The 26476-nt window shown below is 38.2% G+C and overlaps 1 protein-coding gene across 1 annotated transcript; it reads right to left on the bottom strand.

Moving 5' to 3' along the window:
• Positions 1 to 296: 296 nt before the first annotated feature.
• On the bottom strand, positions 297 to 25961 carry LOC306852219 (semaphorin-4G-like). The gene is made up of 15 exons (XM_079388918.1): positions 25864 to 25961; positions 21950 to 22245; positions 10657 to 10808; positions 10497 to 10559; positions 9845 to 9943; positions 9635 to 9725; positions 9442 to 9555; positions 8917 to 9071; positions 6570 to 6745; positions 4667 to 4805; positions 4288 to 4510; positions 3619 to 3734; positions 3352 to 3506; positions 2413 to 2474; positions 297 to 2329 (listed from the first exon to the last, which is right to left on the bottom strand). The coding sequence occupies exons 2-15, from the start codon at positions 22077 to 22079 to the stop codon at positions 1350 to 1352; spliced, it is 2655 nt and encodes an 884-aa protein (XP_079245044.1). The 5' UTR covers positions 22080 to 22245; positions 25864 to 25961; the 3' UTR covers positions 297 to 1349.
• Positions 25962 to 26476: the final 515 nt, after the last annotated feature.

Below are 26476 nucleotides of genomic sequence, written 5' to 3' on the forward strand. Positions count from 1 at the left end.
TTAAAAGCAGCACAACTGCCTTTAACATTGGTATAAATAAGAAATGTTTCTTGAACACCAAATCATCATATAAGAATGATTTCTGAAGGATCTTGTGACGCTGAAGACTGGAGTAATGATTCTGAAAATTCAGCTTTGATATAACAGGAATAAATATGATTTTAAGGTATACTGTAATAGAAACCAGTTATTTTAAATTGTTGTAATATTTCACAATATTACTCTTTTTATTGTATTTTAGATCAAATGAAAGCAGCCTTGGTGAGCATAAAAAATTAACTCCAAACATTTGAGTTGTAGTGTATCATATTGTTTTTAATTCTTTTGAGTAAATTACAATAATAAACTGACAGCCCTAATAGAAACACATTTATGTCTGGAGTTTAAAACAGTCAATTGTTGTCATGCATTCAAACTGCATAAAATTAACTAAATGTATCTCAAACTTCAAAAGTCCTGGTATTTTGGCTTTTACTTCCCTTTGTGAGCATCTCCTCCTTCATTTAAAGATAAAAGCATATTCTGTCAAAGCTGCACAGCATTTGACAGGGAAATCATGTATCAGAGAGTGTTTCTTCCATTTTGAGATCTATTCACTCCTTTTGACACACTGCCAAAGAGCAACACAACTCATCCCTGAAGGAGGCGTTGAATTCTACAGCTGAGTGGCTCTGAAAATGACCACCTCTGTATCTGTAGATGTCAACGATGCATGTGCTAACACTCGCTGCTCCTGAAATCTGACGGCAATCTAGTGCGAAATTGCGTTGTTAAAAAGTCCAAAGCTCAAGAACATGTGCCCTCACACTCATGAGATTTTGCCAACTAGCTCAAAACCCAAACTCTTTCTGAATTATTAATGATCGAGCAAAGAAGTTTCCATTTTTTATACTTTGATAATAAAATGATTGTTATTTACAACAGGTGCAATTAGGCAAAAACAAAAATCTGTAAACGTCTGCATTTGCGCAATAATACCACATTATGTACAAATATGCATTGCTTTGCTAAGAAAGTCTTTGGACAGTGTTCTTAAGTCTCTTACTTCTCCTTTAAAACAAAACAACATAACCAAATTCAGTTTTGTATGTTCTTGATTGAAGTCTATCTTGTGATTTTTACACTTCGAGGTCCACAGTCTAGGTGTCTTTAGCTACATTTGACAAAGTCAACCAATATTTTCACAAATATATTTTCACAAGATGATTCTCAAAGGTGCCAAGCCTAATAAGTTAAAGTCGTATATTGAGATCACAAAGAACTTCACAACACACAGTTTTCTTGGCTCTTATACAAAATGTAAGCCTCTACACCACAAGGGGGCGATGTAGCAGTGGTGCGAGATCATGCTACACTGAGCTCTCATCTGGTTGGATGTCCAACTGTGTGTGTTTTCTCTTTTCTAGAATCCTGTTCAGCTCCTCGGTGAAGGAGTGGTAAAGCGGAGACGTCATTTCCGTGTCCGTCTGCCCCAGGAGTACGTAGCTATTCCCGTTCATCTTTCTCAGCATGCTAGGCAACGTGGCCGACAGTCCGTTGGCGTACTCCGATGCAGGCAGGGGTGGCGGCATAGGAAGTGGCGGTGCGGCCGGAGGTTCCTTACAAGGTGTGGTCTGGATGTCTGCTGGAACGATCTGTAGAAACTCTCCATCTCTTGACATCGCTCTGCTACGCACCTCTGCTCTGCCATTGCAGTGGCTGGAGATGGTTTTGAGCTCAAAGTGCGAGCTCCTCTTTCTTTCGGTTGCTGTGGTTATGCACAGAGCTTGCTGGGAGTACTTTCTGGCATTGGGAGAGTTGCGTGCACAGAAGCTAACGTACAGGAGGACCACCGTTAGAACCAGGCAAAGCCCACCGAGAACAGCCACCAGAGAGATATACATGGCCTCCATGTGCCTGTAGGTCTGGAACTCTGGCCTAGAAGGCAACAGGGCCGGTGGGGGCGACAGAAGCTGCTCCACAGGACCGCTGGAAGGACTCGGAGTTGGCGCAGTTGTGGTGGTAAAGAAACTTTCGGGTAAAGCCGTTGGGCTTCCCGAGAGATGCGATGCGGGGGGCAAAATGGGTTGGACTCGTACCATATAGCTGCGAACAGGAACCCAGACGCCGTTCTCTACTGCGTAACAGCGGTAGTGTCCACTTTGCTGGTTCTGAGCGCCAATGATGAGGAGGCCATCAGTGCCGGTGCGGTAGCCGAAGTCTACGCCGTAACCTTCCAGCTCCTGACCGTTCAGCGTCCAGTGAGGGGTGGCCAGATTAGAACGGATCTCACACTGTAACAGCACATCATCTCCTGCCATCACTGCACGAGTCCGGTGCATGACGAAACCTGGCAAAATGTAAGGCATTATTAGTCTACTCTTAAAAGTCACCTGACTAGGCTGCTCAGAAGTTTTTCCCATGCAAACGCACCATCGCTTGTAATGTTAGTACAGCCTCTGCTTCCCATCTGGAGGTCCTGGATGAGACTGGACCTATACGAAACAGAATTTCACTTATTAAAGCCATTAATCGAAGCATGCAGAACATAGTGTGAATGTGTTTTGGACACTGGGTTTGAAAATGAACACCAAGAGACCAATGAGAGTAAAAATTGTCACTTTACTTACTAGTTGGCTGGATGCTAATATTACGTGGTTTAACACACACTTTGTAAGAACAATAGTCTGACTTTCATTGATGCGCATCTTCTAACAACTTTTATCTAATTGGAGGTTTATTTAAGACACCTAAAGTTGATAATTTCTCAATTTCTCATTTCATTTGTGTATTTCTATTTAAGATTGGCTCATAATTGTGGTGACACAATGACTTACACTTTTAACATAAGCATAAGACAAAAACATCTCCACTGACATAAGAACAAAAATATTTAAAAATATGTATATAAAAATTAAAATATATAACTTTTTTTAGGAATGTACTGATATTAAAATTCTGATCATTCTTTTTGTTTCATTGATTCTATTAATACTACTTTGTAAAAAAAAAAAAACTAAATACAAAAAACAATGCAAAATAAAAAATAAAAACATAACTACAACTAAAATAAAAAAGTTTGTATGCAAGTTAATTTAGGCATCACAACATTACAGCATTAAATATATCCAATAAAGATAAATCCTTTTTTGAAATTTGCTATATATATCAAAATTTTAAAACAAGCAGAGATGTATCCAATATCAGCCAATTAAATTTAATACTGGTCTCTGATATTGTTGTGACATTATATTGTGCATCCCAAGTCATTTTTCTTCAAATCACCTGCCATTGCCAGAAAAATTACTTTTGGACTGTTGTAACAGTATGTGTAAATATCTACTATTAAAAACAACAGATGTCTGCTTTTACCTGTTATCATAAGCTGCTATTTCAGCACACGCTCTACCATCCCAGCCACAGAATGGATCTCGTGCAAACACACAGTCATAACAGGAGGTGTAGTGCTCACAGGATGACAGGGGTACTTGCACCACTCCAGCGGCGGCACTCACATAGATGCTGTTCTGTTGAACAAAAATGCACATCCTAAGATTTTTTTGGGATCCATAAGCATTTGTATTATACACTTGGATTTAATGCTGGTTTTTAATGTTTACTAGGTGCATCATGGGTTACCTGTTTTTGTGATATCACCATGTTATTGATTGGTTGTTTCTCCTCAAACAGCTGAAGCTCCTCGATGATGTGAACATGGTCTCCGATCTTCACAGCCCTGTGTAACCAGCCCTCATCTGGAGAGAAGCACACAAACCAAGTTTCAAGCTATGAAACCAAATATACACTACCGTTCAAAAAGTTTCTTTTCAGTAAGATTTAAAAATAAATTAATACTATTTTTATTCAGCAACCATGTATTAAATTGATCAAAAATACTCAAATAAAATACTAATTTACTAATACTAATACTAAAAGTATTCTTAAAAAAATGTATCACAATTGCTATAAAAATATTAAGCAGCACAACTGTTTTTAACATTGATAATAATAGCAAATGTTCCTTGAGCAGCAAATCAGCATATTAGAATAATATGAAAATTAATTAGAAAATTCAGCTTTTGGATCACAGGAATAAATTTTACAATATATTAAAATTGAAAATGATTATTTTAATTGTAATAATATTTTTTACAAATTATATATATATAAGAGACTTCTTCTTAACATTAAAAAACTCTTAGCAACCCCAAACTGTTATAATATTCATTTCACAATCAAACATCAATCAAAATGATCTTTTTAATTTCAAAATCAAATCAATAACTAATAAAGGAAATTGATCCTTACCTGTTCCAATGAAGAGCATGTCATAGACGCGCCCATCCAAACCCACAACCTGTTTTATAGCGATCTTAGTGTAGTCTGCTCTCCTCTGGAGCAACACGGGACGTCCTCCCACTGGCTGGATCTGTCTGGACATTAAAGTATGTCTCCGAGCGAAATTCAGTATGTTGTCAGGGAGATCCCGGGAGGAATTTATGAGCAGGGCCCGATGCTGATCAGTTATACACTACAGAGAAACAAGGCCGCTGTTATATAACATTCCTCATAAGAGTGAAAATAGAAACAATGCAATAAAAGTCCCAAAGAGCTGTACTACTGCTATATTACAACAGACACTAGAAGGCAACAGTTTATAGGACTATTTTGATTTAGTGCATCTCACCGAGCCAGGCCTCGGTTCTGGAACTTTCCCAGTGTATTCCCTCCATTTGGTGTCCTGTAGTTCCATGTAAGGCCCATCAAAAGCTGTCTGGACATCTCTGAGTGAATATTGACACACTGCAGACATCTTAACATTTCTCCTGGCAGTGAGAAAGAGAATGAAATGATGAGATGTGAAACTCGTATTCGTAAGTGCTTATACTATCCCTAAATAATGTAATTATAGTGACAAAAAAATTAAGTTTTCGTTTATAGTCAGAAAAATGTAAAAACAAAATATGTTTGCAGTAATTTATTGATCACAGCACATTATTGAATTTTAAATGTAAATGTTTTTTCCCCACTACATTTATAATAATAGTAGAAACAGTTTAATTTTGATTTTTGATTAACCAGGTTGATACATCATTTTATGTTATTGTTACATTTTATCACATTAGTATCATATTTAATGTATATTTAATGTTGTGATAAGAATTTTAAAACATTGGGCCAGTTGCATAAACTGCTTGAACTAGTCTTAAAGATTTAGTCATCTAATTTGTTTTCTTAAAGACTGGTCATAATTCTTTACAGTTAATTACAAAATGGTAGCTTGGCCCAATTTGAATAATTAAAGACTAATTACCTCTTGGTCGAACTAGCTCTTAAGACACAGTTTTAACATAGTGGCTATGTTTATGCAACTGGCCCAATGTGTATTTGAATGTTTATTATAGTCTAACACACATTACTTAATGCACAATTGTTATAAGTCAAAACTGTTGTCAGTTGCAAGTCAACAGCATTTCATATATTCTGCCAATATAAATTTGAATTGAAACCAGAATATTTCTTTTAAAAATTCAACTGTAAATAAACACCAAGTCTGTTATCCTGAGTATCAGTGACACCATTGTGTAATTGCAAACATTGCTGAAAGACCCAATTTTTACATGCTGTTGGGCAAATTTAGTGAATTATTCACTAATTCCTTTGCGTGTGATGGATGAAGACAAAACCAACTTGTCATATTTCAAGCAGTGTTGTCTAAATTTACAAATGATAATCCCTGAACCTGTATCCTTATGGAGAAAGATAAAGCTTATAAAACACACAAGGACAAAAACAAACCCATTGCATTTTTTTTTCACCCGTAGGACATAACACTAGAAAGCTTCAAAATGAAAGACTGATGTTATTACTCCCTTCGGGCCGATAAAAGGGTTTGCCACTCAGCGCTCCATCCTGTTTACTACCTGGAAACAGGTTTGATGGGAGAATATGGTCACCAACTAGTTTGTAGACATTTAAAGGACAATTTAATGTAGCATGACTCTGCATACTTTCTCTTTCCCTCTCTCTCTCCCTCTCTTGATCTCGATTCTGCCAATTCAAATACTGGCTCAGTACCCTGTGTCCTATTGTGAGTGTCCCTGTTATAGCGAGGAAAGCACGTGGGAATATTTAGAGATGGGCTCTCATGCTAAAATCTTTTAGTCATAAAAAATGTTAAGAATGAAGATAACAGGGTCACATGCTAGAGGATTAATGCTACTTCAGTTCACATCACATTTAATGAGACTGCAGCACCCTTCTCACTGTAAAACATTTCAACCCACTAAAACTGAAGGCTTATGTTTAACTGCAGCCTTAAGTTTGAAGCAAAATCATTGTGGTGCCAAAATTGCAATTTGAAGTGATAACATCACACTTGACTGCTCTGAATCTATCTATCTATCTATCTATAGTTCTATAAACTATATTTCCTTATATTTAAGTTTAAATTACAATTCTGCATCCTGTTTGCTACCATAATTCAAATTCAGGAACTAAATTGGAATTTAAAAGGCATTTGCAATTCATTTCTGAATGGTACACAACCTTTTACAGGTTTACAATCCAATCTTAATGAATTTTCTCACCACTCAAGTCCAAAAACACCATAAAAGACACTGTCGTGTACGTTGCTTCCCTCGATGACAAAAACGTTGCGTAGCACGTTGAAATAAAGCTCATAATCAGGAATGGCGCACACCAGTCTGGCTTTGAGAAAGGACGTCCACTTCCTCTGAAGAGTCCTCTGTCCTCCAATGTCCCCCTGTGAAAGCCAAACAAAAAGCAACTGATATAAAAATCCAAGCAAATTACAAAAGTGTGGCTCATTTTTATTAACTCAATAGTGCAGTAGGAACAACACAATATACATATTATGCATAGTCTGCAGTTCTTTTAAAGCTGACTCCTCAGGGGCATGAGTCATACTAAAGTAGCTGTAAAAATATTAACAAATAATGAACATAATATCGCCCCATCTTACAATCTAATGGGATGTGACATAATTGAGTTTAAATGATAAATTATGATTATGTAGCTTTGCATCACACCGCAATCCCTGTCAACTGTCAAATCAGACGTATACTGAACAGGAAAAAAAATATTATCTGGGGAATTTCTACCAACCCACCCCATGGCTTTTTGCATAATTCAAATATACTCCTGAGAGTCGTTCACAGCCAAATGCACCAAGCACTGCTATGTGAAGCTCTCTTGAATTAAACATTTAGCTTGAAATGACACAGTTGTGGGCACAAAAATCTGTCCTAAATGTGCTAACAGCATTCTGCTTAAAAACAGGCTCCATCAGGCTCTAGTTGTAACACGAGGACCTTCAGGCTAATTGTGGTGTCAGTTCACATTCAGGCGAGAAGAAGAAAGACCAGAACTGAGGCTGGCTCAAATTTAAGAGTAAAGGAAATATATCCTTTTGTACAGTTTCTCTATAACAAAAGTTATTAGCAATGTCACATGATCTAAGTATCAGATATTTGTGTCACTGAAAATGGCTATTTTTCCCATAAGATTTTCATTCTTTTTATTTCAAAAAATGTACACTGTGTATACTAGCAGTAGAAAAAAACAACAACTTTCAATCTGTTAGACAAACTATATCAAAGTTGAAATGTCGAGAAACAGATTGCAAAGGAAAAACAGAGAGAGTACAATTTTACATATGCTCATGAAAACTGAGGAAGACAGAATAATAATTTCCCTCCTGCTCATTATTGCCATTATCACAGCAAGGCATGCTTTGTTAATTTGACAGGAAATATTTTCTTAATTAATATGGAATGTATTTATGATGTATAAACACTGAAAAGCAATATACAGAGTACCTTACATATAATAATTGCTATTTAGACTTTAATTGTGGAAATCACATATTTCTTTAAATGTTTATTTTGTGTATTTTCTCTAGTAACTTTTTTTTTTTTTAAGGGTCAAAGCATGGTGATTTATAGGGACACGAAGTATTAATAGTTTGTTGCTGTACTTAATTAGTGATTTGATTAACTTTTATTGTTGTTTTGTGCACTAATCTCTGTAAGGGTGATTACTGTTCCCCTTGGTGAACCTGCTTAATTAAAATAATTTCTCACCGACTGAACACAACATAAGTTAACAGAAGATTTTTAATGTATAGTAAGCAAGGGTTGCCTACATTTAGAAGACAAATTGGACTAATTTAAAACAATTTCTTCAAATTGTTCTTTAACATCTTGATTGAACTTACACCAAAACTTTTGTTTATTGGGACGAGACTAGTGTTTTTAACCAATCTATTTAAAATGCTAACTAAGTTTTTCAACAACTAATAATAATTTTATTTAGTTTTATTTTATTTAGTTAACTAAAAATACAACCACAAACCTTTGAACAGTAGTGTATACGCGTGGATGCTTACATGTGTGTAATCGGCCGTATATATGTGTGTGTGTGTGTGCGTAGTGTGGCCTACTTTGGACCAGAGCTTCTTTCCCTCCTAACTCAGTAAGTCAAACAGTAAGGGACCTGACCTGCTTCCCAAAGCCGTAAAGTGTTAGCTGCAGAGTGAATGCAGACGTGAAATAAACAAAGATATAACGGTGAGGGGAAAATGCTGGGTGGTTTATCCGAACACAATGAAGACACTAAATGAGATGAGAGTAATGCAGGTGGGAGAGCATGTGTGGGAGAAGGAAAGCGAACGAGAGAGATAGTTTGGGTAGTGGGGCTTTATCTGCCCGGCAACAGTGGTAAACCGTAGAAACTCCAGGAACGTGTGGCGACATGAGGTCAGGCTAGCGCTGTCACAGAGCTCTGAATAATTTTAGCTCATTTGAATTGTACTTAGGAGCGAAAATGTCTTGTTAATGCAAATTTGAACACTAGATATGAAAAATACAGATGAACATACAACTGTTCCTCTTCAATATATATCCCAAACTTTACCTTACACACACGGGCCACCCTGGCCACTTTGGTCTGGCTGGAGTAAGCTGTCGGTTCTGTGTTCCTCTCCGTGAAGAAAAAGTAGAGTTTGTCATCATCCCCAATGGAGCTGTTGATGCTCTCTCTGAGTAACGCTGAGCCGACAAAATCTGACTCTACGAGAAAGAACATCAGCATTAACTGCTGCCCACACCACAATGGACCAATTATGAGCCTTACAGATCTTATTGTGGGTCTGAGAAGTTTCAAAGTACAGTGTTTATTGATTAAAATATAGTGACTCCTTTAGGATCTTCTGTTCCCTTTAATCTTATATCTTACGTTTTAACCGAATCAAAACATTTTGCCTAAGAGTATTGAATTATTAGTGATGCTTTCTAAGGCAGGTGTGCTATTACTATTTGATTCTTGCTTGGTAGATGATACAGTGAGTAAAAAACTGCTATGACTTTCAAATAGCAATGTGTTAAAAACCACTCAGAACACATTAGTAACCATTCACATTCTTCTTTTTCAAAAACTAACCCTGTAGCCATCTTGTTGGGGCATCGTCCGTCCGCAAGTTGGGGAAGGGAAAGTTGCGTCGTATATCAGGGATGTTACGAAACTCATACTGGGAGGCAGAGTACATCTCACCATCTGTAACAGCAAATCTTATAGGTCACACAAGAAGAAACCTGCAAGTTATGAAAAAAGCTTATGAATCTAAGTTATTTACCTATTATGAATCCAGTGTAGCCCTTTGTAGGGTCATAAGGACATTTCTCCTTTCCCTCCTCAAAACGCACAAAGGTAAAGCGTGCCACATCCTGAGCAAAACATGGAGATTTATAAGCACCATGCTCAATCTTATACTAGAATATAAAACATTCATGATCACAATTTCTTTGCAATATGAAGTACAGAATGAGAGAGGTAAACATCTCACTATGTAAGCACAGCGTGGTCTGAAGGCATGCGTCCCGCAGGTGTACAGGTGAGTGTCATTGTATCTGTCCAGGAACCGCACATGATTGTAGCATTCAGTCTGTGATGAGACAAGGAAGAAATTATTCTAGAACTCTTAAATTTAAAAAAAAATAAAATAAAGATACATGATGCAGTACCATACGCAGACTTCTGTGGAGAAATGTTTATTATTGTTTGAGAGTGTGAATTTGGGTTCTTATTGTTAAATAAAACCATTTAAAAACTTTTTTTTTTACTCATGAACTGCCTTTTTTATTATTTTGTACCATTACTCGAGGTCCACTGATTTGACATCAAAAAACATCATTTTCTGTCCTGTTTTGACACCCCTCATCGGAATACTCCATTTGAATAGTTTTGGCGGATTGTAGATTTGGAAGTAAATGCCCACTGGTATTGGTTGGCTAACAGTTGTGTCACAAAAAGTACACCTTTTCATGCTTTATATGTAGTTTTCCATTTATATATCCATTTGGAAGAAACTTTTATCCAAAGCAGCTTAAAGTGAATTTAGGCTAATACATTTTACCAGTACTTGTTCCCTGGGAATCAATTACATGACATTGAGTTGATTTAGGGGAGGATATCCTACACAGCAAGAATGGCAATACCTGATTGTTCTTTCCTTTGCTCAGGCACTGCCTCTTCTGTTCTGCAGACGCTGCCCATTCAAGCTGTTATACAGACATGAACAACAACTATGATCAGCCCAGCTGTATTAGGAAGAGGAGTGAAACATATTGAAAATATCGTGACAAAGGCACAACTCACAGAAAGAGAGATATTGGTATCAGAGATGTTTGAGGTGTCCAGCTTGTAAATGGCCTCTCTGGCCCCAACATACAACAACCCTGGTCCGTCCTCCAGTAACAGAGAACTATAGTTCATTGCAACTCCACGGAAATGATTACAACCCAGTAGCCCTGCGAACAGCGAGAGAGACCCAGTTAGAAAAATAGGGACAAACATGACCAAATCATGTCAACAACATAGAGACCCACTCATAGCTCTACACTCTTTTGTCTATTATTGGAAATATTTGAACTGGGATGAACAGATGGAGAGCTAAATCATTATCAGCAATCTATGAATAAACTGAATGACTACAAAGAAAACATGACCATGAAACCGAATAATAAAGCTTAATTCAGCAGAATGAGAAGGTATGGCATGAATTGCATTAATATGACAGCTTTTCCACAAATTAAGATCAAACTTCACTGTAAAAAAATAAATGGTGGGTGGAACAATAAAAAGAGTCAGGGAAAGCAAAAAGGTGCTGTAAAAAGTAGTGGATTTAACACTTCCTGTTTTCATGCGCAATCATAAAGTGTCTTTCTGAGACACTGACGTATTTGGGTGGTCTGCTTCCTCAAATTAAGGGCATAAAGTAAACCCAGGCACATTCTGAAGGGTAAAGGACTTGTATTGCCCATCTACAACACTGCATGCTGAGATTTCCTGCCCCATACTGAGAGACGGGTGGGCTATGCTGATGAGACTTGGCAGTATTAGGCCACATATCAACCATGGTACCCCTCAAATGCCCTTCCCTTACCTCTCAAAACACCCATCCCCCCAAACACGGTGCTAAAATCTGCATCAGCAACAATATACAGTAAATCCAGCATGCAAGCATGGAATACCAAGGTATTTAGAATTAGAATTTAAAATAGATTTGTACCCCATCATATTTTCCATTATATTTTTGAGCAAAGAACAAAAATATTGTTGTTTAAAGACTGCACACTGGAATAGCATACTAAAATACTCTGAGAGACGACGCAACTGAATCAGCAACACAAAACAAATAGTGTGACCAGTGTATTCCAATTACAGAATGAATAACACTCTGCTTTTTGGTGGATCAAAAGCAAAAAGAGAGTCCCTTTCAAGGAAAGTCTGTTCACTTAGCGGCCATTTTTGCAGAACCTCTGAACGCCTTCTACTTGAATGGGGAAATCTGAAATCTCAAAAACTGCTTGCCAAACTTACATTTAAAGAATATTTCAAATTAGCAACAAAATCTTACATAAATTGTCCCATATATGTTGTTTCTTATGCTCAAATAGCATTAAAAAATGTTATATTTTAGGTTGGTCCAGCAAATGCACTTTTGCAGCCCTAAGCGTGTCTCAGGATATTGACTGTTTCTATGACAACCAGAGCCTCTAACAGCAGCTGCAGTGACATGATGGCTATTAACTCCTGATTGGCTCTTTTTTTTGTAAGGCGGCACTTTTTCCACTATACTGCTAGTTGCACTCTCTCGCATTCATAATAACATGAGTGCACCATTTTGGTATTTCTAAAGTTTTTGATACAGGGCAACCAGTGTTTTCCTATTCCCAAATGAATGCCTCTTATGAGTCGGTTCTTTTTAGTGAACCAAAAGCATACAGTGAAACCAGTATAGTAGTCTGATTTCTGAACAAATGACTCTTGAGTTCTTTTTGTTGAATCAAAAACATACAGTGCAAATACTGTAGTCCAGTTTCTGTCCAAGTCTGTTCTTTTTATTGAATCAAAAATATGTAACCAGTCAGTGTAGTCCAATTCCTGAACAAATTACTTTTATGAGCCTTTTATTTTTAAAGCTGCGGTCCGTACGTTTTGGCTCTTTGTCGCCATCTCTGTTTGAAAACCTGGAATTGCAGTTACTTGCTTTATCTTCATTGCGTGGGTTGTGCTCTGGCACGGCTCCAGCGCGGATGAATCTAATGTTATGTGTGGCAGTCAGTCACCGCAGCGGTGTGAATCCTGTACTTAGTAATCACAGATTCTACGTCTTGGAATATATGACCCAAATAATTATTTTCACCGTATATTGTCATCTGAACAAGTAACAAGTCTGCCACGATTGTTCTGACCAACTGAGGAAAAAAGCATTACAATAAATCGCGCTACCAATGGTGGTTTAATCTAAAGATCGGTTAGCTCATATCACACCAAACCGTGCAAAGTATTATTATTGTTATACTTTATTCTCAAATTGTTTATGTTAACAACATCAGCATTGCGTGACTATGAGTATAGTGTGAATTAGCGTGTAGATTTCAATTTCTGTACAGTCTGATCTCTAATTGTCATACCATTCGAATTTCATAAGAAATTGTTTTAACCCAAAAAGCAAACTATGCTCCCTTCGAAAGACGAATCTTGTGTAATCCCAGGCTATCTGTAATCAGAAGCACATTTAAAATTGGAATATAATTTAATTTCATTCCCATATGTTTTATATAATCCTTTCTGGATTACAGTCCGCCATCAAAATGATTTTTTGACATTTAATTATTCTAGCTGCTGTGAGAAAAGGCTATAAACGTTCCACCTCCTGCAGGATCCTCACATGCAATAGCCTACAAGCCGGGACAACTTCTTTATGTTTACAGACATGACATAATGACGCAGTGTCATGCTCGAATTTCCCGCGAAAACCTACCCATACCATTCAAATTAGAAAACACTATTATAAGATAACCGTGGTGAATCGGGCTAAAGTGAGGCGATAGTTTTAAACACTGCCTGGTTATGTACTTGCTCAAATATTGAATTTGGATCATTTTTAACCAAAGAAAGTTACGTACTGCAGCTTTAATGAACCGAAAGCATAGAGAGAAACCAGTAGTAGTCTGACTCTCGAATTAATGATTCTTTTGAGCCTTCCTTTTTTGTGTGTGTACCTCCAAAGACATACAGCACAACCACTGTAGTCCAATTCCAGAACATATTACTTTTGTTAGATGGTTCTTTTTTTGTTGAATCAAAAGAAAGTGCAGTCTGCTTACCTAACAAATGATTCAGCTAAGCCGGTTTTTTTTCTTCCCCCAAACACATACAGCTTGCAACTAACTGACACTTCAATTAGTATAGTTATAGACTGGTTATTTATATTACATTGCACATTATGAGCTCTGACGGCTTTTAAAAGAGCAAAACAAGCCGTACTGGTCTAGTGTTTGAGCTAGCGTGAAAATTAGTGAAAGTATAAACCAAAAAGTCAAGGCTATGAGGATCTAAACTGTCAATCAAAGAAAGGTCAGCGCAGACCTACGGGTTGCAGTACGCGTGGGACGGCCAGAGGCTAAAATTACTCATAACAGGAAAGAAAATATTAAGTTATGCAAACACGATTCAAGACCTCAGGCAAAGTGACGACATTCTGTGTGTGTTGTTAATCCTTGTGTCTCATTGTGTAGAAGGAGAAAGATAGTGACTGTAACACACACAGTGATGAGTGCAGAGCTGATGATAAACTGAGGGATCACACAAAAGCTTTTGAGCTCAAAGCACATTGTGTGTCCTTGGACCATGTACGCACACAGCCACTCATACCCACACACACACACACACACACACGTGTGTGTTTTCTATGTATTTTTTTTAATCATTGCAAATTAAAAAATCTCATTATCACATCTTAAGACTTAAAATAATTAGCTACCAAATACAAAAAAATGGCCTCATATTAATTTTATAATATATGGTCAGCATAAAACTGTTAAAAAAGGTTCCCAGCAGCAATTTAAAGAATACTGGGGATGCTATCTTTGACAATTAAGCCCAAAGCTATGGAACATATTACCAATAGATAGTAAAGATGCCAACTAGCTTGTTTTCATGAAGAACTTGATGCTTATTGTACTGCTTTTTTATTTTTGAGATGGATTTCTTGGATTAAAGGTGCTATACAAATAAGATTATCAAAAAATAAAAATGTCCAGAAGCACTACAGTCCCAGTTTAAAGCTACCTGCATAAATTAAAACATGGGAATGAAGATACAATATATTTGCAACGTATATGGATGCCATGATGATTATGCTTGCTACTGCTCCCTGTTGCATGCTTTCACAGAAAATCTCCATATACGTATTAAAATGTAATTATTTTGTGTTAATACATTTATTATGATTAAATTAACTGTAAATGCATGTGTAAATCTTCAATAAAGAATACACTGATGTTATTTATTTTAAGCTTGCATTTATTTATGTTTAAAATTAGGAGACCAGGAAGCGGGTTCACACGCTGCACTCTTATAAATAAAGGCTCTTTACTGGTATATATAAGTCTATGAAGCACCTTTAAAATCCATGGAACCTTTCCATTGCACAAAAGGTTCTTTAAAGAAGAAAAAGGTACTTTAGATTATTTTAAAAGTGCCTCTTTTTAGTACTGCTCACAGAAAATGTTTCTTCTATGCAATTTCTGCAAAAACCCTCCTTTGGAACCTTTATTTTTTAGGAGTGTAGGCTTAAACAAACAAAATTACTCTAGGATAACATGCATACTGTATAAATGAAATCAGTTTCCATCTATCTAATTTTTTGCAGCACTCCATGATCACAATTTCTAATAACCACTTTCTTTTGGAACTGCTGTTATTCATAAAATAACGGCAAATAAGGGTCTTACGAAAAATAGCCTCTGGCCTGCTAGTGCACTAACTGCCCTACCACACCAGCCTATAAAAACAGACTGGCTCTGTGCATCACTGAGGGAACAAATCCATGAGTAGAGTCAACACAGCGCCCAAGGCCTCCTGTTGTGTTCTAACAGTGTGAGTGGTTTGTTTACTGTTCCCTAGAATGAACACTGGAACCAAGTTTCAACCACACAAACTTCGTGCCAAGCCGGTAATATGTAAATTGTGCATGCAGTGTCTGTATGAATTTGCATTCTTCTTATATTAGAGTATAATTGACTATGAATATATGACATATGAAAAATGACAGTGTGTGGGAGGCTGTGTTATGGCCCAAGGACACACTACAAGGGTTAAGTATTGTAGCTCTCACCTCATGCTTCAAACCCATGCATCTTTGTAGCATGTGTGTGTGTGTGTGTGTGTGTGTGTGTGTGTGTGTGTGTGTGTGACTTGACTGTTGACTCACTCCAACCCTGGCCCAAACAAACTTGAGCGGGCAGCCGCAGTGCTCATGTGTCCAATCGGAATTGTGTTTGCTAGGGGGCTAGCGATGACTAAATAAATACTGACACTGGGTGAGAACAGTCAGCTTCAGACGTGATCAACATTACATAACCACAGTCAAGCTTCTCCAGGATTACAAAATATATTTAATCTTATTAGTTACATATCTCACAGTACCACTACATACTGCTTTAATAATATATTTAACACACACTAACAATAATAGAGATCTGTATTGTAATGTGCACCAAAATAAAATAATATGAGCCCAGATTCTTCTTCAGAAAGTTGAGTTCCCTGTCGATACTCCACTCGTACTGCGTTTTGATAAAGACACATACGGGAAAAAGCCTTTTTTCTCCTGAACTGAAGTCTTATTCAATCACGCAGTGAAACTGCATGACTATTGGTTCGTGCAGTGTGTAAAAAACAAACCAATGGGTCGGCAGCGGAGCTGCACGAGCCTATGGCGACGAAGCCTGCCAGATCCCGCCAGAATGGGCGGGGCTATCTGGCTATATAAGCGGCCGTTCTGCCATAGGATCCTCAGATTTCTTCTCCTTCAGCGACGACGACTTTGCCTCCGCTGATCCCAGAAGCCTACTCGCTGTTGACAAGCCTTGCAGCTGGACCCAGCAACCTCGACCTGCTCGGCTGATTCGCCTTTTCCTCGCGCTCCAGCATCGCAGCAGTTCCGGTCCCATTCGCTGCCGCCATCCGGCGAATCTCACGCGATTCTAAAAGAGTAAATTGCTGTTGTTACAAATGCCGCGCCGTTACTGCGGTTCGTGCAGGTCTTCCCTGCACACCGATGACGGCCACAGCGAGTGCGTTTCCTGTTTGGGGAAATCCCATGCAGATGCCACGCTCGTTGGCTCTGATTGTTCTCACTGCGAGAACATCAGTCTCGCCTCTCTGCGCTCACGGATCGCTTTCTTTTCAGACAGTGACTCCGCCCCTTGCGCCCACCCGTTTTCTTCCTCCCAGGGACCTGTGAAGAAAAAACAGCGGGGCAGAGGATCTCAGCGCCCGGCTGAGAGCGAGCTCACATTGCTCAGATCCCGCGTGCCTCGCTCTTGCCACACAGAGATGTTTCTCCCGTCCCTTTTTTCCCGACCTGACCAGCGTCCCTCTGCAAGCGCGAGCGATCTGGTCTCGTTCGGGGGAAGTGACGAAGAACTGGCCGATGACAGCATGTCATTGGCAGCTTCGGACGCTGAGGAGCTGTTGGACTCGGTAGCTGACTCCGCACCCCCGCATTCGTCCGCGCCCAGCGCTGCCAAAGTTTTTTGCCAAACTTTTCCGTGCCCTCTCAAAGACAGTTGAAGAGCTGGGATTGGAGTGGTCTCCACGAGAGGAGCCTTCTCGCAACCATCTCGACGAGTGGTTCCTGCCAGGGTGCCGTGAGGCCCCTCGCCAGCGACACTCGCAGTTCTTCCCTGAAGTTCACAACAAGCTCACGAGATCTTGCCGCTCCCCCTACTCTGCTCGCCTCCGTACTTCTGCTTCACTACAATTGACGGCGCTGAAGAAAAGGGGTCTCCAGCTCTGCAGCTGCTCCTAGTCGCCGTAAACCTGCGCCGACTCAGCAGCCCACGAAGCCTGCACCTGCCGCCGCTCCCGCCCCTCAGCCTGCCAAGACTCAGCAGACACGAGGGCGCTCCCGCTCGGCCAGACGCCACCCCTTTCCGAAGCGCCAGGGCCCCCGACCCAGGATAGTGTTGGACCCTGCGCCTCCGGCGTCTTCCTGATCTGCAGGGCAGGAAGAGGAGAGGTCCAAGTCCCGCCGTGGCCGGACCGCCCACCAAAGAGCCTCTCTTAAACCTCTTCTCACCCCGTTCATTTCCGGGTGCAGAGGGAATTGTGTTTGTTGCAAATAAACAAATTTTTTCCCCCCACACTTTTACGAATTACATGGGGCTCTTTCCCCTCTAAGACAGATGGGAATCCGGATTCTCAACTACCTCGACTACTGGCTCATTCTGGCCCAGTCAGAGGTGGAGCTACTTTCACACAGGACCCTCCTCCTCAGCTCAGTCAATTTCGCCAATGGGTATCGTTCCTGGGAACAGTTCTAAACTCAGCTCAGATGAGAGCTGTGGTAGCGCCGGAACGCGCTCTGGCCATTCAGAAACTTGCGCCCTCCTTCAAAAGCGGCACCGCTCACCCCCTCAAAGCGTTTCAGAGAGTGCTGGGCCTCATGGCCACAGCATCGCCAATGCTACAGCTGGGCCTGCTTCGCATGCGGCCCCTCCAACGATTTATATTTGAAAACATTAAGGTCCACTATACTTGATTAAATGAATTGACATTTAATAGGTGTTTTTCATTTCAATTCATTTAAAGTGAGATAACTACAAATCTGTTTCAGAAACCTTTTGATAAATACTTTGTCAAAAAAAGCAATAACGGTCATTGATTGGTTCCAATCCTTGGCAGTGAATTGATCACCAACATTGTGGTGTCCAAACCAAGTGTAAACCAAGTTCCCAGTGATTAGTAATCTGTCTGTCAACACTCAAAGTGAGAATGTTGATCTGGAATTCTAGATGAATGAGATTTCAGAGTGGGCGGGTCTACCAGAGCAGATGCCTCAAAAATAAAAATGAATGCAGGGGTTTTGAGATGAGTTTTAAAAAGTTGGCCATTTTTTTAACTTGACAAGTCACTGCGTCCAAATATGCCTACTTTCATACTATAGATTAGGCGAAAAAGTACGTAGTATGTCCGAATACATAGAATCTGAAAAACATTCGGCTTAAAGTATACCTAGATGACCTACTACTTCCACTAACATTCTGTAGTGCGCATTCAGTGGAAACTTTACTATCCCATGAAGCCACGGGAGAGGAGTTGTGAATGGCAGTGAAGCGACACAACTGACGCTGGTAGGTCATGTGACAGAAATAATATGGCGGATGTAGTACATCTGAATTTCATTCCATATTTATACTATATAGAACATACGTTTTTAATTGTTACACAGTAAGTTTCAATCCAAATATTTTACTAACTAGACAGTATGCGTTTCAGGTATAGCTAGTGTCTTAAAAGTGCAACATTTGGTGTTAGCATAAACAAAATAATATAACAAAAACATCTAGATAAAAATAGCTGATTAGTCAACCATCGTGACTCATAGATATGACACAACGTAAAATACAAAAAGAACTTCAAAAAGTTTTTTAAGTTGTTTCTTGCCAGGGAAATTCGTTTTTTTGGTTGGAGAGGAAATCAAAACTGGTTTTAAAAACGACCAGGAAGTATATGCGTGGGGAAAAAACAAAAACAAGTAATTCTCTACCAGAACAATAAAATCCATCTCAGACACTCTGAACCCTTTTTGCATAATGTAAAATATAATCTGTAGCATAATGCCAATGTAAGCAACCCCAAATGTGTGTTTATTATTGATGTTATTTCTGTACTAAAAGAAGGAAGTAGATGGCACCGCTCAAATCCTGTCACCAAGACAACAGCAACCCCCACGCAGATAAAACCCCCTCCATCAGAGGGCTGGATTCCGTGCTTTTGGTTTATCAAGCCTACCTTTTTATGAGTCCCAGAGGAAAGCTGTTACTCTCAAAGCACGTTTAAAACAAACAGTGAATGTTAGATGTGTATTTTAAGTGCCTTTTCTGTAAACCTCAGGGTTTTCAAGAAATGTTACCTTTCTGCCCGAACAGTAAATATAGATCTAGCTTTTTTTCCACAGCAGTTGCCTCGATTGAAATATCTCCTGACCTTACTGAGACTAACTCACATACTGTGATTTTGTTTATAAAACGTTCAACAGAAACTACCCACACCTTTTGACCAATGAATTTCCAAGACTGCTTTAGTTGTTTGTGATAGCTGCATAAGGATTTATTTTATAGAGATTATTCTCACAAAGAATTCCCCATATATATAAAATACACACACATTTTTGAAAGAAATTAATGCTTTTATTCTGCAATGGTGCATTAAATTGATCAAAAGTGACAGCAAGGACTCTTATATTACAAAATATTTATATTTATAAAACCCCCCCCTAAAAAAACCCTAAATATAATAATAATAAATAATATTATATTAAATAGTTCCATTGCTGTTAAAATAGAAAACAGCTAATTTAAATAAAAACATATACATACACATATATACATATACAGTACACACACACACACACATATATATATATATATATATATATATATATGCAATTTAAAATAACTTTTCTATTTTAACAAACAAATTAATTAATTAAAATTACTGTATAACATCTCAAGGTCTTAGACATTCAATAGTAGACAGATACAAAAATCAGAGATAGATGTCTCTAAAGACCCTAGATGCACTTTTACCCTTGTCCTGCTACCCCAGACGAATTACACATGCATACATATTTCATTTCAGCATTACTTCAGGTCTGCTAAGCACTACGAAAACCAGACAGCCATGAACTCAACGACCAGCAGATAAAGAGAAAGCATTCCATGTACTCAAACCCACTACAGCAAACCATTAAAGCAAGTCACCACCTTTTGTTACACCCACAAAATGATCTCTTCTTGAATTCAACGTTATAACTCTCTCCCTGAATAGATATATTGTAAGACAAAAGCTTGATTTAGCAGAGATTCACCACTTTTACATGCATGTCTGTACACTCTCCCTTCTCTCTCTGTATGCTCTAGCTCTGCCTCTCATCCCAAGAGAGCCTAAATATAGGTCAAGGACTTGAGTCAAACAGGGCAAGGAGAAAAATACAATAATGAAGACAAAATTACATGAACAAGATCTGCAGTGTCTGAGCACAAATGGATTTTATGAGCCATTATACAGCAGCAAACTTTAGCAACACTTCAGTTTAAGCACCTGAGTGGGTAAAGATGTCATAACATCCTCAATCATTTTACAAGTATGTCAATTATCTTACATGCAATTAAGTAAAAAGGTGACTGTCATTTTTATGATGTTAAAATGCTTTCAAATCTCATATTCTCATAGTGCATAGGCAAATTCCACCTAAAAATGTGAACACTGGCTCTATGGTGCTATCAAAACATTGCTCAATTTGTTCAAGCATCCTGACCAGCCAGAAATAGCACAATTGGTGTGAGTCTGTGGTGATAAATACACATTTATCTTCATCAGTGCAGTCAGAGGGAAAATCTACTCCAAGAGAACATTCAGCTATAGAAAAAGCTTGGGCTTTATTCCAAATTGCAGGCATTATTAATCAATAACAGCTATTAATGTTCTACTACAGTTATTGGGAACCCATTTGGTGCACAAAGCATAAAGACAACAAGTTTTGACAGATTTAGGAGCATCAGTGAGGCCCACTGCTGATAAAGCCTGGCTCACAATTGGTTTAATGACTTTGTTCAGGCCTCTTAAGGTTTTCACCCAAACCATTTTACAAGTTACTGACTTCTTTGAAACACCACACACACCTTTGGTATGCAGTAACTACCATATCTTCAGGATACAGTTTAAAACTGGGATTTTTTTTTAATGAATATGTTCAAAAGAATAGAATTTATATGAAATAGAATGCTTTTGTAACATTGTAAACGTCTACTGTCAGTTTTGATCAATTTAAGGCATCCTTGCTGAATAAAAGTGTTAATTTCTTTCCAAAAAAAGAAACATAGATTATCAAATTCGTCACACACTGAGAGCCCACATGTTAGTCCAGGCTAACCTCACAGAAGTGAGTGTGACCTAACCTCACTTTATATTCTCACGGCATCTGCTGTGTGAATCTCATGAACTGGGCCAGGACAAGTGAGAAGGGCTGTTTAATAATATCCAGAGACCTGCCATAGCCTCCAGCACTACAGGCAAAATAGTGCGAAACACATTCAGCTCGGCCCATGAATGAAGCAAGACACACCTGATACTTTAATTGACTATGGAAACTAAGTAAATGCTCTCATGATGTGAAATTCAAGGTATAAAATTTACACAAATCTTATTTTATTAGAAAATAAGCTGTTAGACCATACCATCTGCAACACTACAATCAGATATTAGGTAATTATATGATATGAGGAAACTGAAAAATTTAGAACAAAAAAAAAGCATTCTCAATTCAGTTCTGAATTGCACAAAACACTGAAATACATGTAAATAATCTTACCTTTGACATGTACAGTTGTCCTGGGGGTGACATCCACATCAAGAACCGGTCCAAATGGAAAACCCCAAATCACAGGTATTAGGTATCCAAGAACCATCAGCATGAAGTTGGGCTGTTTGGTCGGCTGCATGATCAACAGGATGCACTGAGGTTCTGCTAAGATCCAGGCAGGTTCCTCCAGCAGTACTTTGCTGAAGATAATGCTGTTGTGTAATTGATGCTGATTCACTAGAACACGCTCCCGCTTCCAGCAGTGCAGTCATGGGCTGCTAACTCATCCTTGCTCTGGTTTCCCGCTGCAATGGCAAGAAAAAATGAGTAAGCCTCTTCCTTCCTGAGACACATATCAAGAGCAGATGGCTTGATGAGAAAACACGTCATACACAAATGCATCCACTAAACATTTCATAATGCAATGTATGTCTACTGTATCAAATGCTATTATCAAACTACACAGAGATATGAAAAAGCCTCAGGCAATCGCATAAAAATGTGAAAAACAATTAACGTTCCTGTAGCTGGTACAGCATGGTGCTTGTTTCTCAGGAAGAACACAACCGGATAAAATACTTACAACAAAGTTGGATAAAAGCACATCAAATGCAAAAGAAACAAACTTCACTTCCCAAGCACATGATGAAAAGGCTATAAAATAGCAATAAATGGTTCATATTAAAGGGCTGACTTTGAGTAAAACAAAACAAAGCTTTCGCTTGGTCACTCTGAGGTTCAGTCAGTCATTTTCAACAGAAAAATTGCTGAAAATTTACTCATCCCCATGCCATCCAAGATGTAGATGAGATTGTTTTTTCATCTGAACAGATTTAGAGAAATTTAGCATTCCATCACTTACTCACCAATGGATCCTCTTCTGTGAATGGGTGCCGTCAGAAGGAGAGTCCAAACAGGTGATCACAATAATCCACAAGTAATTAAGTAATCCACAAACTGCAGTTTTGCAATAAACAAATCTATCAAGATGATTTTAACGTTGCTTCTGGTCAAAATATGAGTCCTCTATCCATAACATTGCTTTCTTTATCAAAAAAGTAGTCTTGTCTGAATCAGGAGAGAAATATGCACAGATCGTGCAGAATTTACAAGCAAAAACTGTCCAAAACAATTCTAAATAGATGGATTGTGATGTGAGAGGACAACAGGAGATGGACTTTTTCACTGCTACTGCTATTATGGATTATGGATTTTCGGTAACACTTTATTTTAGGGTCTCTTAACTAGTTGTTTATTAGCATGCATATTACTAGAATATTAGCCATTTATTAGTACTAATTAAGCACATATTAATGACTTATTCTACATGACCTTATTCTACATCCATAAACCTACCCAATACCTAAACTTAACAACTACCTTACTATTAATAAGAAGCAAATTAGGAATTTGTTGAGGGAAAAGTCGTAGTTAATAGTGAATAAGTGTTCCCTATTCTAAAGTGTTACTGGATTTTCTACATATATTTCAGCCAGAAGCGATGGCTCAAAGTTAAAACATACTAATGATGGATTTGTTGTTTATTTCAAACATGCAGCATTTTTCACTTCACAAGATGTTAATTGATGAACTGGAGTCATGTGGATTGCTTATGAATTATTGTGATATTTTTATAGGCTGTTTGGACTCTCATTCTGACGGCACCCATTCACTGCAGGATCCATTGGTGAACAACTGATGTAATGCTAAATTTCATAACTGTTCTGTTGAAGAAACCAACTAATTTACATCTTGGATGGCCTGAGTGTTGATGAGTACATTTTCAGCAGATTTTCGGCTTTGCGTGAACTATTCCTTCGAAAATCTTTTTTTCTGGCATGATGCACTATGTGGAGGATGCACATTTTTTGGCTCTGGAGAACTGCCTCAAAAGCAATTTTTGTAGCTTTTGATTCAGTTTATAGTGAGAAAACCTTATTTCAAAACACTTTGAGTCACAAAAATGATTTGTATATTATGAGGGATCGCTTAAATGTGTTTGCTGTCCATTATGTGATGGTGAAATGGATATGGATGCAGTGGATATAGGCTAGATACAATAGATGCAGCCACTATATACCCCATTGAAGTGAATATAAATGGTTCTGCTTTGCTCCAATTTCTTGTACCTCACTGGAAAGCTGCTGGGTTAATGCATATCACTTCATCTATTCAGAAATATACTGTACCATAAACACATAAGCATTAACACGTCTCCTGTTACAATAAGCACCCTGCTCAGGGTAGTATGGACAAGAGACACATCAACTTGATCACATCACAGGCTGGAAAAGTAAATTTGCCTGCCATATACTGTAGTTAGTACATACAGAAGGATCAAGCATAGAGAGTCATAAAGGAATCATTTCTGATATAGCCATCTGTCAGCTGAACAATATAAATACTATATTTCCAGTCTGACATTTCCACAGATGGTGAAGAAATACCTCCAATCACCCAAATGTGGGATGTTATGGCATATCTCACTAATTCTCCATCTGCACTTAATCTAGTTTAGCTGCACTGAAAGAGTCGTGAGAGATTTTGACTCAATGAGAATTTTCAAGTCTAATTTCCAATACTGATTACAGCATCCTGAAACGCTACTTATAATTATGCATGTCAAAATAGTTCATGCATCCATTCCATCAGACATTATAACTAATTCCCCTAAAAAAGCTGTACAATAGGTTTCTCATTTAGGCTGAGATAAGTAAAATAACATGTTTGATTTGACATAATGGAAAGAACGAACCTTTCAAGAATGCATTAGACCTTCTGAGTGCGTTAGAGACAAGATTAATGTTAAAGACCAAGTTACTGTTACTTTGATGTCATTAATGAGCACATTATCTGTCTTACTTGGGTTAATTAAATCAAATAACAATGCCACTGTTTCTGAAGACGTTTTCATAGTTTGTTTGTCAAAGTAACGTAGTAAGCCTATAAGAGTAAAGAAGACCCCCCATAAGAACAAGACAATTATGTATTCACTTCTGATGACATGGACTAATTCCCCCCACCCTAATTTGCATTAGTTATTCCAGGCTTATTTTCAGTCTAAAATGTCTAAATGCATCTTTTAGTTACAGAAATAAATGTTACCCACTCCTTTCTTCCATTCTCTGGCACAGTGATGCAATTTTATGTGTATTATTAGAAAATTTATTAAAAATGATCATTTAATACAGCACAGGAAATAAACAGAGGACATAAACAGGATTAATCCAATCTCTGGTCAAACTAAACACCGCAAAGATCAAATGCATGCTAACAATTTATTAAGTCTAAATGTTATTAATAATTAATATTAATTTAGCAGGGTTGTATTGATTAAGTTTTATATTTATAAGTAGACTTGCTAATAAAAATGCTACATTGAAGCTAATTTTTTATTTCACATATAGGTTTTTCACCCCCTGGTCAACTTCCAGAAAAAAAGAAACTCAAACTGATCTCTGATAAATCACTCAGAACCATTCACTTCATACAAATCACAGGTCTCATATATAGCACCAGATTTATTAATGCAAAGCTACACCTGCTAAACACATTTACTGGATAGATAGATAGATAGATAGATAGATAGATAGATAGATAGATAGATAGATAGATAGATAGATAGATAGATAGATAGATAGATAGATAGATAGATAGATAGACTTTCATGATCATTATAACAAGAGTTTAGTTTGTGTCTGCGTGTGGTCTACATCAGATTGCACACCACTGCGGTATTTTTAAAGGACACTTCTGGCACTCATTCCCAGTCACCTTCACCTGCGTGTAGAGATCCCAGCAGGCTCCGCTTACATTACAACAGATTATGCGCAAAGATGCCTATTAATGATAACTACACAGATGTAATAAAAAAGCGCATGCAAAATGTCAAGGATATATTACAAACTCTGTAGTTAAATTACCTGCTGTTTCAGAAAAAGTAAGCATCAGTCATCTTGTGTTTCCACTGGATTCCCTGTTGTGCTGCTGATGATGCTTCTGCTCCAGCGATCTGTGTACTGCGCTGCATGCTGCACGCTCCTCAGAGCAGGTGAAGCCAAGCCACGCCTCTCTGGTTAATATTCATCACAGACCACGCCCCCATGCGTTGTGTCGCATTCTCTTCTCTAATGCATAGGTTTACATTTATCTTAGATTTTTTAAAGTTTTATTTATTTATTTTTTTGAGAATGCAACGGACTTGTGCATTCATCGGGGATGGAGGGGTAAATGTGCGACCGTTGCGACACGGATTCAGCCGCTTCATTTGTATTGGTTGCCATCTAGAGGTTAATATTAAAAACGCAGCATGTAGGGCACGCCGGCGCCGGGGCTAGTTGTCACATGGGAGGCGAGAAGTAAGAGCTGGGGCACCTTCAGGCTCACACCGGTGCCCAACGTTTTGCACCGTTTTTTCGGGGCTGTATTTCAGTAACTAACAACAATAACAAGTATAGCAAGTTTCGTCTAGCTTTTTTTTCTTTTAAATTAAAGTTAGATTCGATTTTCTTGTCCTATAGACAAAACAATACCTCT

The sequence above is a fragment of the Barbus barbus genome (genome assembly GCF_936440315.1).
Source record: "Barbus barbus genome assembly, chromosome: 32".
Taxonomy (NCBI): Eukaryota; Metazoa; Chordata; class Actinopteri; order Cypriniformes; family Cyprinidae; genus Barbus; species Barbus barbus.

Coding starts and splice junctions, on each gene's coding strand:
- LOC306852219 (XM_079388918.1), bottom strand. CDS start 22,079: ATGCAGCCGACCAAACAGCCCAACTTCATGCTGATGGTTCTTGGATAC. Junction 6,746..8,916: donor GGGTGGCCCGTGTGTGTAAG/GTAAAGTTTGGG, acceptor TGGCTTTCACAG/GGGGACATTGGAGGACAGAG. Junction 2,475..3,351: donor ATAGCAGCTTATGATAACAG/GTAAAAGCAGAC, acceptor TGTTTCGTATAG/GTCCAGTCTCATCCAGGACC.